The sequence below is a fragment of the Protobothrops mucrosquamatus genome, unplaced genomic scaffold (genome assembly GCF_001527695.2).
Source record: "Protobothrops mucrosquamatus isolate PMUCROS unplaced genomic scaffold, P.Mucros_1.0 scaffold4691, whole genome shotgun sequence".
NCBI classification, from domain to species: Eukaryota; Metazoa; Chordata; class Lepidosauria; order Squamata; family Viperidae; genus Protobothrops; species Protobothrops mucrosquamatus.
The window spans coordinates 27115-41627 of record NW_015390586.1 but is presented as its reverse complement, the minus strand read 5'-3'; the positions used below and the strand labels follow the sequence as shown (position 1 = coordinate 41627).

At 40.4% G+C, this 14513-nt stretch overlaps 1 protein-coding gene across 1 annotated transcript in view; it reads right to left on the bottom strand.

Moving 5' to 3' along the window:
- Nucleotides 1–8427: 8427 nt before the first annotated feature.
- The window catches only part of TBC1D1 (TBC1 domain family member 1), a gene marked incomplete at its 5' end in the record, with an annotated part of 32690 nt that continues 26604 nt past the window's right edge, over nt 8428–14513 (bottom strand). The window contains 4 exon segments of the mRNA XM_029286716.1: nt 8428–8745; nt 11108–11199; nt 12725–12884; nt 13877–14121. Of these exon segments, the coding sequence (XP_029142549.1) occupies nt 8551–8745; nt 11108–11199; nt 12725–12884; nt 13877–14121 (692 nt within the window).

Sequence of the window (14513 nt, the reverse complement as noted above, 5' to 3'; positions counted from 1 at the left end):
TCTTTCTCTGTCTCTCAATCTCTTCTCTCTCAATCTCTTCTTTCTCTCAATCTCCTCTCTCTCTCTCTCTCAATCTCCTCTTTCTCTGTCTCTCAATCTCTTCTCTCTCAATCTCTCTCTCTCTCAATCTCCTCTCTCTCTCTCTCTCTCTCTCTCTCAATCTCTCAATCTCCTCTCTTTCTCTCAATCTCTCTCTTAACCAGAAATCATAGAATGCTAATAAATAATGTGCATTACTTCTACTGGCCTAACTTATATCATGCTAATCTTGGCAATTGAACCCAAGAAATATTAAATTTATTTTACAGGTTAAGGTTATTCCATCTTCTTCCAAATTTTCCATTGAAATTCTCTCTCTCTCCTTCTCTCTCTCTCTCTTTTCTCTCTCCATCTCTTTCTCTCCTCTCCTTCTCCTCTCTCTTTCTCTCTCTCCTTCTCTCTTCCTCTCTCTCCTTCTCTCTCTCTCTCTCTCCTTTATTTATTTATTGAATACAGAGGAGGATGTTTCATTATCCCAATCAAGTAGAAGGGAGGGAGGTAGCTCGGTAGCTAGGGAGAGAGGGAGGGAGGGAGGGAGGAGGAGGAGGAGGAGGAGGAAGAGGAGAAGGACAAAGATGAGCAGGACAATGACTGTGAGGTCCTTGGTGCTCTCTGAGCGTGGTGGCTTTCTTGCAGACGTTTCATGACCCAACTAGGTAACATCATCAGCACTAGAGGCTGCCCTAGAGACTGCACCAACCCCCCTCCCTTCCAGCGCTGATCGTGTTACCTACCTGGGTAATTCAATGTCTGCAAGAAAACAACCAGGTTTATAGAGCACCAAGGTACCCCCAAAAGGATTATAAAACCTTCGGTCAGAAACGATCTCCTCGCTATAACACTTGCGTCGATTCACAATGCGGAGAGAGGCAGTGCAGTCCTTTGTGCTCAGAATTGTATGGCTTGGTTTTCCTAGCTTCTTCTCCCACCTTGTCCAACTTCCTCGTCTTGTGGTTTGCAAGAGGCTGCTACAACTTTCCAAAGAGGGAATTCTGGAAAAAGCACAACTGGTATCCGGAGTAACTTGAGTAGAACAACATCGCCCCCTAGTCGTAAGGATGCTGCTAGAATTCCCTCTGGTGGAGAGATAAAATTGCATCTTCCCGCAATCAAAAATCAACGGAAGTACGCACAGTTCTCAAAAAAACGAGGGCACGAGAGACGGGTTTAAATGCCCCGCAGTACTGAGGGCTGCACAACATCAGTGATGTTGTGTGTTAGACGCAGGAAAAATTAAGTCGCCCGAGAATGTCATCTTTCACATTAAAAAAAAAAGTTCCGTTTCTAGTCCTCATGATGGTAAAAACCGGTTACCAAGGAAAAGTTAAGATAACTTTGTTCCTGTCGGAGTTTTCTTTTAGTCCTGGACTTGACGCCTTTCGCGGCAAAATACGTTGCATGCACAATAAAGGAAACTCTATAATTTTTCCGTTTCTGAGATCATTTGATCAGAATGATCATTTGATCAGAATTCTCATTTGATCAGAATTCTCATTTCCTAGGTGCAGAATTCCAGCGCCTTCTATCATTTCCAGCAAAAAACAAAGAAGCCTTCCGATTTTGATGAAAATAGTGATTGAGACACTTTGGGTTTTAGACTTTTTAAGATTTTGTTTAGAAACAGGTCCCCCGTTTTTAATGATCTTTCGAGGCTATCTTTCAAGAAGAGATAATAATAATAATAATAATAATAATAATAATAATAATAATAATAATTAATAATAATAATAATAATTAATAATAATAATAATAATAAAGTTGGGACATTGGAGGTCATCTAGTCCAACCCCCTGCTCAAGCAGGAAACCCTATACCATTTCGGACAAATGGCTGTCCAGTCTCTTCTTAAAAACTTCCAGTGTTGGAGCATTCACAACTTCTGGAGGCAGGTTGTTCCACTGGTTAATTGTTCTGTCAGGAAATTCCTCCTTAGTTCTAGGTTGCTTCTCTCCTTGATGAGTTTCCATCCGTTGCTTCTTGTCCTGCCTTCAGGCGCTTTGGAGAATAGCTTGACTATTTGACTATTTGACAACCATTTGTCTGGATTAGTATAGGGTTTCCTGCTCACGCAGGGGGTTGGACTAGAAGACCCCCCAAGGTCCCTTCCAACCCTATTATTCTACATCCTGTGCTTGTGTTGCGTTCCCTGCCTAAGTAACAAACCTCAGCCGCTACTCAGCTTCAGTGATTACATTCTACCGGATCTAGTGGAAGATCGTGGTAGATCTGCCTCAAATCTCCAAGCGGTTATTATTTTTTTTTCTATTAAAAAAGTAACCCCTGAAAATCTTGGGCGCTCCATCGCTGGAGATTTTTAAGAAGAGACTGGACATTCACCTGTCTGAAATGGTATAGGTTCTCCTGCTCGAGCAGGGGGCTGGACTAGATGACCTCCAAGGTCCCTTCCAGCTCTATTCTATTCTATTCTATTCTATTCTATTCTATTCTATTCTATTCTACTCTACCCTACCCTACCCTACTCTACTCTTATTCTATTCTATTCTATTCTATTCTATTCTATTCTATTCTATTCTATTCTATTCTAATTCTAATTCTAATTCTATTCTATTCTACCCTACTCTACTCTTATTCTATTCTACTCTACTCTACTCTACTCTACTCTACTCTACTCTATTCTACCCTACCCTACTCTACTCTTATTCTATTCTACTCTACTCTACTCTACTCTACTCTACTCTACTCTATTCTATTCTAAATAATCCAACTCTACTCTACTCTACTCTACTCTATTCTATTCTATTCTATTCTATTCTAAATAATCCAACAGGTCTGGATTGCAAACCTCTGGATGAGAACTAAATGGTTGAAGAGATAACAGAAAATTGCTGGTTGCCGTCTGCTGACTGTCCGCATTTTTGCAAGGCAGATCTAGACGGCCTGTCTTCTTTAATTTAATTTAAAAAAAGAAAAAAACTCGTAACAAATCATTAACAGACACTGGCAGAGGGTTTTCAACCTCAATCAGTTCGATTTTTTAAAGAACTCTCTCCGGAATAGAAAGTTGGACTGCAAAGCAGATGAAAGAGGCAAAACCGCGCAACGGGGTCTTGCATTTTGTGCGAAAATTCTTCAGCTGTAAAACAAAACAAAAAAACCCACAAGAAAAAAAACGAGACTGCACACCGGCAGCAATTAAATTGCCTTTCTCTGAAAGCCCAAGATGACAATCTCTTCTCGGCAATCACGCACCTGCGAGGAAGCCTGGGCGATTTCCCCACTTAGACAAGCTTCCGGAGTGCCAGCGATGATAACATCCCTCGGGGGAAATAAGGCATGACATTCAAACAGGAGGTTGTGTGCTCAAAGGGATGTGAGACTCTGCAGGTGGGAGGAATCAGACCCACTCAATCATCTGACAAAAGCTGTTGTGAATAAATCTGGGGAACTGGCACAAGCCAGGTAGGCTGTGTCTGCAAGCTGGAGAATATTTTCTAGCTGTTCAGTTTCTTGGAGAGGATTAAACCCAAAAACACTTAATTTTGGGAGTGGGCAGAAGAAAGCATTGCATATGTGTGTGTGTGTGTATGTATATATGCATATGTATGTGTGTGTGTATATATATAAATAAAAATGTAAATGTTCGTTTGTTCAAAATCTTAAATCTCCGAAAGTTCTTCACCGATTGCTTTGAAATTTTGACACAACGTTGCATTCGAAAACGCGCGTGTTTTTTATATACCTACTATTATATAGACGTCACACCTGTGACATAAACGTGTGCTTTCTCTTTTCTTTCTTTTCCATTTAACCAGACTGAGCCACAGCAACGCGTGGCTGGGTACAGCTAGTATATATATATATATAATATGTGTGTGTGTATATATATGTGTGTAACTCTTTGTCAGCCACAAAAATGTTTTTTTTGAATATATATGTGTGTATATTTAGATTTTGCTGGCAAAGAATTAAAGGGAGACTAGTATAGGTATTTTGAGCTATTTAGCTCTCATCAGCTAGCCATGCCCTTCTGAGATTCGAACCCGGGCGCTTGTATGCTAGGCAGTTGTATTAACCTCTTGGCCATGTGTGTATGTGTATGTATGTATATATATGTGTGTAAAATGTATATTATATGTATATGTGTGTGTGTGTGTATAAGTGTGTGTGTATATGTGTGTGTATATATATATATATGTATGTGTGTATATATATATATATATATATATGTATATTATATATGTGTGTGTATATATATATGTGTGTGTCAGCCACAAAAAAATTGTCAGCCACAAAAATTGTTTGTAAGCCACAAACATTTTTTGGGGAATATATATGTGTGTATATTTAGATTTTGCTGACAAAGAATTAAAGGGAGACTAGTATAGCTATTTTGAGCTATTTAGCTCTCATCAGCTAGCCATGCCCTTCTGAGATTCAAACCCCGGCGTTTGCACGTTAGGCAGCTGTATTAACCTCTTGGCCGTGTGTGTGTGTGTGTGTGTGTGTGTGTGTACATATATAAATATATACATATATACATACACACACACACACACACACACATATATATATATATATATATATATGTAAAAATGTATATTATATGTATATATCTATATATGTGTCTGTATGTGTGTGTGTGTGTGTGTGTGTATACCAACCCATAGTCCAGAAACCTGTAGAGTGCTAAATTTATGTTTAAGAAGCCCAGAAGAGAAAAGAGGAAGAGGAAGAGAAGAGAAGTGATTTTTCTGGATTTTTGGAGCATCTCACATGAATTTGGCGTTTATTGCTTTTTTTAAAGTGTTTTAAAAAAACTTATAGATGGGCAAATGTCAGTCCAAATCCAATGTAGTTGGGCACACAAACAGTATATAGATATGGTAGTAAATGTCTGATGTTGACAGTATGAAATAATTATGGAAAAACAGACATACAAACATGGGGGAGATGATGCTTAACACCAAACCAAACAGCAGCAAAGTCAGTAGATTGTCATGACCAAATATTTATCAATGCAAAACCCTGTGGGGACTTGGCAACCGTTATTTTCCAAGGAGCCAGTGTTAACTTTTAGAAACAAAGAACATTGGTTATTTAATGCAGTCAACTCTCATTGAAGAAATAACCACACTACACCAGGTAGGGGGGGGGCTGCTACTTTGTTCTGCTTTTCTTTCGAGGGTCAAATGAATTTAATTTGACAAGGATATTTAAAATTATCTTTCAGAGACCATCATGCTCTCCTAAAAATGGAACTCTTTCTCCCCCCCCCCAGGATGAAATAGTGATTAAATCAAGTTACATTTGTAGTGCAGATACACCTACAGATCTATTTCCATCAGTGGAAAACCCACTCAATGAGTCTCGTCATCCGTCCGTGACTAATTTAAAACTTTTAAAATCACCAACCCGCAAACCAGTTTGAAAACAGACAAAGGTGATCTTAGCCAATCTTTCTGATTAAAATTTTGACTGCGCAGTGATGAATCCTGGACTATTTGCAGAATACCTGAAGTCTTTTAACTATCCCAATATTCAACAGACAGAAAATACATATATATATTTTCAATGCACCACAATGCCTGCACGCCTAATGAAAAGTAATACAACTATTTTTTTTTAAATAAAACCGTTTTAAGACCGTAAATTGCTCCTAAGTGCAACGTGTATAAAGGGTATCTTAGTTCTTTCATTTAAATAAGTGGCTACGGAATTTTTAAAGGTGATGTTTGAAGCTGCTTGATATCTGACTGAGCTCCTGGAATTAAAATGGGGAAAGACTAGCTTTGCGTTCAGAAAACAAAGGCTTATAGCACAATGGTTGAAAAATAAATAAAGTAACATTTCAAGGCATAATCAACGATAACGATATGACAGCTTCAGATTCTACCGATAAAGACAGAAGGGAAAGATATTAAAGCATTCAGCTATGCTACAACTGTAGATTAAAAGGAACCAAAATCCATATTTATCCCATTGGCAACCAGAAAGAATAGTTCCCCAAAATTATGGGATGACATTTTGGCTTCTTGCAATTCATGATGTCAGTGTCCCCGCGGGCACTGTGTTTTAAAAACACAAGGCGAGTAAGTAGAACACATTGTCTGCTTTGGAGGAAATAATTGCACCATAAATGAACACACATTAACCCCTTAAATGGGAAAGAAATCACTCCAGCATGCTCCTAAAATTGAAATTCCTTGAGAAGTGTGCAGACTGTAAGGTTTAGCCTGGAAATTTCCCCAAATGCTTCCGGCGTAAATTTGATGGAAACTCGTAGAACGAAAAGCAGTACTGTGTAGGGTAAACGAGCCCAGACGTTTACAACCAGGTGGAAATGTGTCATATTATAGTAAAGCTTAAAGGCCGTTCTGCTTGTGTACTATTGGAACAAATGTGGGACGTAGACAGGCAAGATTCTTCCACCCAAGCACTGTAACACATTTCTCCTTTGTGCGACGTGATTTGAAAAGGAAGACGAAGGAAAAGGACACTATGAAAAGTTCTAAGAGTTGCTTAGGAAAATAGCTCTCCCTTTTTTTCTCCGCCTATGTGGAGCCTTAAAATGCTCAGTTAACAGCGTCTCTACGTTCTTGCTCGGAGGGAAGAGTTTTTCCACTGGGGTTTGCTGGCTGGGTGTGGAATTCCTGTAGAGTTTCTAACAATGCTTTCTTCTCCCGTTCCAGATGGTCCTGCCAGAGGAAGTTAAACGGAAGCAACACTTCGTCTCGGAGGTGGTAGTGAAGATCCAAAACCTAGAAGGGCAATCGGTGGAACTTTCTTATTCGTCCTTTGTTCCTATAACTCCTATTGCCTTCTTTTATAGGTGTCGTCATTGGGTGCCCCAGGGGAGCAGTTCAAAAATCGACAGTCGGGACTACCTGCACCACAAGGACCACAGATGTTGGGGTTGACGGCTAAACAGATTTCCACCCACATCACATGAAACCACACCTGATTCAGGGCTGGCACTTACATGCAGAGTTATTAAAAATACAATTTTAGAGGGCCTTTCTAATGGGCGTACCTAAATTCCATTTGGATTTGGGATTTCTACCTTGTTCCAGAACAAGTGAATGGGTTCCTGTTGCGGTACATTGTTATAAAGTCTACAGCAGGGGTTCCCAGCCAGGGGTGCTCGCACCCCGTGGGGGTATGAGACAATATTCCAAGGGGTGCGAAAACTTGGGTTTTCAAAATTAGAAACTCAACATTAAGAAAACCAAGATCGTGGCATCCGGCCCTCTCAATTCCTGGCAAATAGATGGGGAAGAAATGGAGGTAGTGACAGATTTTATCTTCCTGGGCTCCAAGATCACCGCAGATGGGAATTGCAGCCAAGAAATTAAAAGACGCTTGCTCCTGGGGAGGAAAGCTATGGCCAATCTAGACAGCATACTAAAAAGCAGAGATATCACCCTGCCAACAAAAGTACATATAGTCGAGGCCATGGTTCTCCCAGTTGCAATGTATGGCTGTGAAAGTTGGACCATAAGAAAGGCTGAGCGCCAAAGAATGGAGGCCTTTGAACTATGGTGCTGGAGAAGACTCCTGTGAGTCCCCTGGACTGCAAGGTCATCCAACCGGTCAGTCCTAGAGGAGGTCAACCCCGACTGCTCTTTAGAAGGCCAGATCCTGAAGTTGAAACTCAAGTACTTTGGCCACCTAATGAGAAGGAAGGACTCACTGGAGAAGAGCCTGATGCTGGGAAAAATGGAGAGCAAGAGAAGAAGGGGACGACAGAGAATGAGGTGGCTGGATGGAGTCACTGAAGCAGGAGGCGTGAGCTTAAATGGACTCCAGAAGATGGTAGAGGACAGGAAGACCTGGAGGAACGTTGTCCATGGGGTCGCGATGGGTCGGATACAACTTTGCAACTAACAACAAATGCATAATTCATTGCCATTATTTTGAACTTTTGTAAGGGGTGCGAGAATATATCAGAAGCATTTTGAGGGTGCAGGGTATAGAAAAGGTCGGGAACCGCTGGTCTACAGGATATAAGTAATTGGGTTGAAATTTGGGGATTTCAAATCATTAAGATGATTTATTTATCAATGTAATTTATAACAGCTGGCCATCTCATAAACATGAGACTGTACAATTGTTATCATCAACAAATATTAAAAACTGCAAAAAAAAATCTAAAATGATCGTCTTGAACTGCGAGATGGGTGGCAATAAATTTGACAATAATCATAAAAACAAGACTAATGGACAACGGGATCTTAATAGTATTCTTGGTGCTCTCTCAGCTTGCTTGTTTTCTTGCAGACATCTCATTACCCAACTAAGTGACATCATCAGTGTTAGAAGGGAGTGTTTTTTTTTCCCCTGTTTATACACTGGTGGCTCCAGGTGTGTAAAACCCTTTAGATCTTAAATCAGGGATGTCATTTTGAATTTTTTCTGTGTGAAATCTTATGGCTACCCCATAAGATTTGTTCAAATTAATTTTTGACCAAGGGAAAGGTATTCATTGTTGATTGCATCCGGCAGAAATAAACACGAGTATCTCTTTACTCGCTCAATGTCTCGTTTAACACGTCATGCATAAAGTGCAGTCCATACCTGCAGCTCCTCAAGAAGATCAAAGTTTTGCTTCCGTAAACCACTGTTGGCTTTCTCCAGTTTATCCATCCTTTGGTTGTCATTGAGAGAAGAATCTGTTAATTCGTCCTGAAGCACATGGTATTCCACTTCATAAGCTTGCAGCTGTTTGGAGATATCCATCTCAAATACCTGCCACGGGAAGGGAAAAATATAAACAGAAAAACCACATGGATGTGTCTCATAAAAAAGCAAGCCAACATTTAGATTTTTAAAGTATCAAAGAAAAAAAAAGAAATAAGCGTTCGGTCTGCATGATAAAGAGCTCTTAGCTCCTAGCAAGCGATGTTAATTCTAATCCTGAAAAAAGACCCATTTATTTCCAATAATCCATCTCGCGGAGCGATGACTTAGTGAACTGCAGAGCTGAACTTCCATTATTCGTGTTAGCTAACTCAGTGGCTCTTAACCTGGGCGATATTTTGTTTTTCAGGGGGGCGATGGAACAAAAAGGGGCGACGTGGGGGCGAAGGAACAAAAAGCGGGCGATATGGGGGCGATGGAGCGAGAAGTTTTGGGGACACTTTTGAGACTTTTTCATACAGTGAATCGCTGCATATCTGTTGTACAAAAACATCAGATCGCTCGCTATTAGTGGATTGAATTGTGTTTTCAAATGTTCCTCCAGCTAGCTTCAATACAGAACGCCGTACATATGCGAATACGCATCGCTTATCTTCATGCGCGTTGCGCAGCAGCCTCTACCCTTTTTATATTTCTTTTTGCGTCTTAAATTTCACTTGTAATTCAATCATTAAATGTTACTGTTTTTCTTTTCGGGCATTTGACTTGCTTGCAATTGAATTTTGTTTTCAGTGGTCGTTACATTTAAGTGTCTTGAATAAATAAGATAATAATGAAATACGCGTATCACGAAGTTTGGGAATAAAGCGACGGGTGGCACCAACATTTTTCACACAGCTGAGATATGGGAAAAAGACTGGAAATAAATTATTTGCCTCAATATGTTCTGATGACAATTTTAAAGAAAACAAAACAAGTGTTTGCATAAATTGAAGAATTATTTCCTATGTTGTGATTGAGAGGTTATGTTGGGGGAGGGGGGCGATGACAACTTCCTCATTGGCTCAAGGGGGCGATTTGTTTAAAAAGGTTAAGAACCACTGATCTAACTCACCAGGTTCGTTTTAATTAGGGCTGTTATTGAATGGAAGATAATGGACAGAAAATGAGATAAGGTCCTAAGGGAGAATAGGAAAAGATGTGACTGCTTTAAAGAGTTGAAGACTCTTTGTGCCCAACTGTTCTAAAGCAGCAGCGTGCCTTCAAATCCAAAGCACTGCAAATCGGAAAGAAGATTTATCCTGTAGCTGCACTGCTGACACACTGATTTAAATTCATTTTTTTAAAAAAAAACAACAAGAAAAAGTTAAGAGGATTGACTTTTACTCTTTGATACAGTAGTGACCAAAACTGTGGAAACCTTTTGGGAAAAGTGTACAGTAGAAATGACACCTTTGGTTAAGTTTCCACCAAGTTTTCTTCCGATTTCTTTATAACTGTAGCCTTGTTCACTTAATAATACTATTTTATATCGCTTTCTAGGCAACCGGTCAACTCTTTGCACCATGACTTTAATTTTATGACGTTTTACAAGCTCACTCAATGAAAGAACACAAAAAAAACCCCAACCAACTTGACAGCCATCACATAACACACTGACAAATGTCCTCCTCTCAGCTTCAATACATGGCATCAAGAACCGAATCCTACTGTGATCTGGTTGGCTCATGGCCAAAACAAGATGACACCCGATTGGCTCTCTAAACACTCCTGCTCATTGGCTACAATCAGATGCAGGAAAGCTACCTGAGATCCACCTAAGCAAGTTGGGCTTCCTTTTTCTGGTTATTTGGCTATAACTTTTCATGGAATACAGTACAGATCATTGAACAAACTTTGTTGCATGACATTCTTGATTAAATGATCCTTCCATTGATATATAATTTTATGGTACTACTCCCCCCCCAAAAAAGTGGTGTTATTAGCCATCAAACCTCAAATGTACACTTTTCCCAAAAGCTTTCCACAATTTTGGCCACTACTGTATATCCTGCGATACACCTTGTAGTTTTTACTCTTCCGCAACGATCTTGCATTAAAGAAGACTAGGCCGTTCTGTGTTAAATTTGCTTCTTCTTTTTTTTTTAACGCGCACAAAATACTGCGTTGTGGTTTTTTTAGGGTATTCAGACTAATTTCTGAAGAAGGGAGGGAATCTTGCCCAAGCATCCAAAGCTTAACTCCGTGCCAAGTAAAACAGGAAGAAGCCGTCGGGGATATAGCCTCCCCCATTACATAAGACATCTCAAAACAGATCTGGCTATTGTTTGGAAATGCGTTAATTCTGCATAAGGAAATTCCAACATCTGAACGGCCCAAATAAGCTGCAGTTCGGCTGGTATCAATTACACCGGGAAGTTGTTCTCAATGTTGCAGCTTCTACTTTCCCTGGCGATGCTCCACGTCTTACCTGGTTAATGGTTTTTTCCATCTGTACCAAGCCTAGATTGGGGAGGATACTTTTAATGAAGTCAACGATCGTTTGGTCCAAAAGTACGACGTCTTAGTTTTCGAATACCGAAGGGTTCTCCGAGTCTCGGTGAAATTTATATTGAAGACTAGGAACCTCTTTGTAGTACAGACCTCTTCCTCTCCTCTTTGCAATCCTTCTTTCAAGCTTCCACTGCCAAGACAAGCAAATGGACTGCAAAGACGAGTAAATAAGAAATCACGTTCGCTGTTGTGGACAACTGGGAACCTGTCGGGTCCTGGTTCCAGAGATATTTCTTTACCAAAACAGAGACAACAGAACGACCACAGGTAAGCCCCAAAGCAGGGGAGCAGGAAAAACTTTCCATTTCCAACAGGCTTCTCCAATGACTTCCCTTGTAGGAAGCTGCTAGGTAGCGTTGGAAATTTAACAATCGCGGGAGCGTCGTGTGGTGGCACACTGTGACTGCGACGCAGCGGCGCTGAAGTGGCCCCAGCTTTGCCAAATTTAAATCCCATAGGAGTTGTGGGTCTCAAGAGTTTGGATGCATTCTGTAAGTTAGCCCGTTTTGAGGTTTGGTGATTCAAAAATTGTTGGCCTAAGGCAGAGGTCCCCAAGCTTTTGGGCAGCATGGACCGGTTCCGTGGAGAGAGTTTTTTCCGCGGACCCGAGGGGGCGTGGTTTTGTGTGCTGCCTGCATCCCGCGAATGGGGCTTTGCTTGTTTGTGCGGACCGGTTGCTGGTATGCCGCGACCCGGTACCGGTCTACGGCCCGGGGGTTGGGGACCCCTGATCTAAATCACTATGTTTGTTAACTGGTGGAATATCAGGTCTCAATAAGTTTACGCCCGTATAACATCACCGCAGATGGGGACTGCAGCCAAGAAATTAGAAGATGCTTGCTCCTGGGGAGGAAAGCTATGGCAAATTTAGACAGCATACGAAAAAGCAGAGACATCACCCTGCCAACAAAAGCACGCATAGTCAAGGCCATGGTTTTCCCAGTTGCAATGTATGGCTGTGAAAGTTGGACCATAAGAAAGGCTGAGCGCCAAAGAATGGCGGCCTTTGAACCCTGGTGCTGGAGAAGACTCCTGCGAGTCCCCTGGACTGCAAGGCGATCCAATTGGTCAGTCCTAGAGGAGATCAACCCTGACTGCTCTTTAGAAGGCCAGATCCTGAAGTTGAAACTCAAGTACTTTGGCCACCTAATGAGAAGGAAGGACTCACTGGAGAAGGGCCTAATGCTGGGAAAGACGGAGGGCAAGAGAAGAAGGGGACGACAGAGAATGAGGTAGCTGGATGGAGTCACTGAAGCAGGAGGCGTGAGTTTCAATGGACTCCAGAGGATGGTAGAGGACAGGAAGGCCTGGAGGAACGTTGTCCATGGGGTCGCGATGGGTCGGACACGACTTCGCAACTAACAACAACAACCAACATCACCAGCAGGATTTTCTTGTTCTCTCTCAGCCCTTTCTCCTTTTGCCTTCATTTTTTTTTCCAACATCAGGGACGTTCCCAACAAGCCGCCCCTCTTCTCATTAGGTGGCCAAAATATTCAAGCTTCAAACATCCTTAGGCATTCGTATGACTTACCAAACACCCGGGCGACAAATCCCAGGGGGAACTGGGAAGCGAACACGGTCAGAAACCAAGGGGCAGCGTAGAGGCTGGGGCTGATCTCATTGGCTTCAAAGTGGTTGTAGAGATCTTTGTGGTAATCATGAAGCAGTCGAGAAAGCTGATACATCTGGATCTGTGAAGCAATTTTTTTTTTAAAAAGAGAAGAAAATATACAGAAGAAAGAGAGTTAGGACAATTCACACTGTAATTGTCAGTGGTGGATTGAGGGCGGTGTTTGCGCAGTCGGGATGTGCAGCGATTTGGGTCCAAAGTTGAAAAGTTGCTTTGGAAGAGAGATGGGGACAACTGCTACAACTGCATTTCCCCCAAAATAAGACTCAACCAGAAAATAAGCCCTAGCATGATTTTTCAGGAGGTTCATAATATAAGCCCCCACCCCAAAAATAAGCTCTGGTTAAGATTGTCAGCCAGACAGACACATTTAGTACCGTATTTCCCTAAATATAAGACCTAACTGGAAAATAAGCCCTAATGCGTCTTTTGGAGCAAAAATTAATATAATATAAGACCCGGTCTTATATTAATTTTATCTTCTTAAAGCAGCTGTATTTATTCTATTCTATTCTATTCTTCCATTCCATATTCCAATATCTATTTTATCCTATTCCTATCCTATCCTATCCTATCCTATCCTATCCTATTCTATTTATTCCATTCCATATTCCATATTCCATTCCATTCTATATTCCAATATCTATTCTATTCTATTCTATTCTATTCTATTCTATTCTATTCTATTCTATTCTATTCTATTCTATTCTTATTCCATTCTATATTCCAATATCTATTCTATTCTATTATTCTATTCTATTCTATTCTATTCTATTCTATTCTATTCTATTCTATTCTATTCTATTCTATTCTATTCTATATTCCAATATCTATTCTATTCTATTCTATTCTATTCTATTCTATTCTATTCTATTCTATTCTATTCCATTCTATATTCCAATATCTATTCTATTCTATTCTATTCTATTCTATTCTATTCTATTCTATTCTATTCTATTCTATTCTATTCTATTCTATTCATGTTCCCGTAGATATGGAATACAGAGTTCACCTATTAACACAAAACTAAATAAACCTAATGAATCTTCTGACCTGTAGAATCGTCATGTCGGGTCGATATTGCTTCCTAAGGCCCATATCAAACATCAGGAACTTCAGCATCTTGAAGGCTTCTTCTTCGCTCATGTGCAGCAACAACACCCCTGCCACAAAACTGAGGCCTTGACAATAGCCTACTTCCTGATCCAGGAGGGAATACGCCTTCAAGATATTGTAGAGAGAGAGCTGTCCAGCTCCAAGCTGGGCTGAGAAGTAGGGATGTGTCGGGAAAGTGCGTCCTAGGGGAAAGAGGAAAAAAGAGAAGGCCGTACTGTCATACAAACACTTTCCAAATATTAAAAAAAACAAAAACAAAAACACAATTCATAGAATAGAATAAAATAGAATATAGGAATGGAATAGAATAGAATTGGAATAGTGCCATAAGATCAACTTATGCAAATCTCAGGATTTGAAGTGGTTAATAAAGTAAAATATCTGGGAATTTTTTTGTCATCCTCCAATGCGAAATTGTACCAGAATAATTATGAAAGATTGTGGAAAATGGTACAAAAGGATTTAATAATGTGGAAAAAACTACGACTTTCTTTGCTGGGTCGTATAGCGGCCATTAAAATGAACATTTTGCCTAAGTTTCTTTTTTTATTTCAGATGATACCTATTTTAAAAA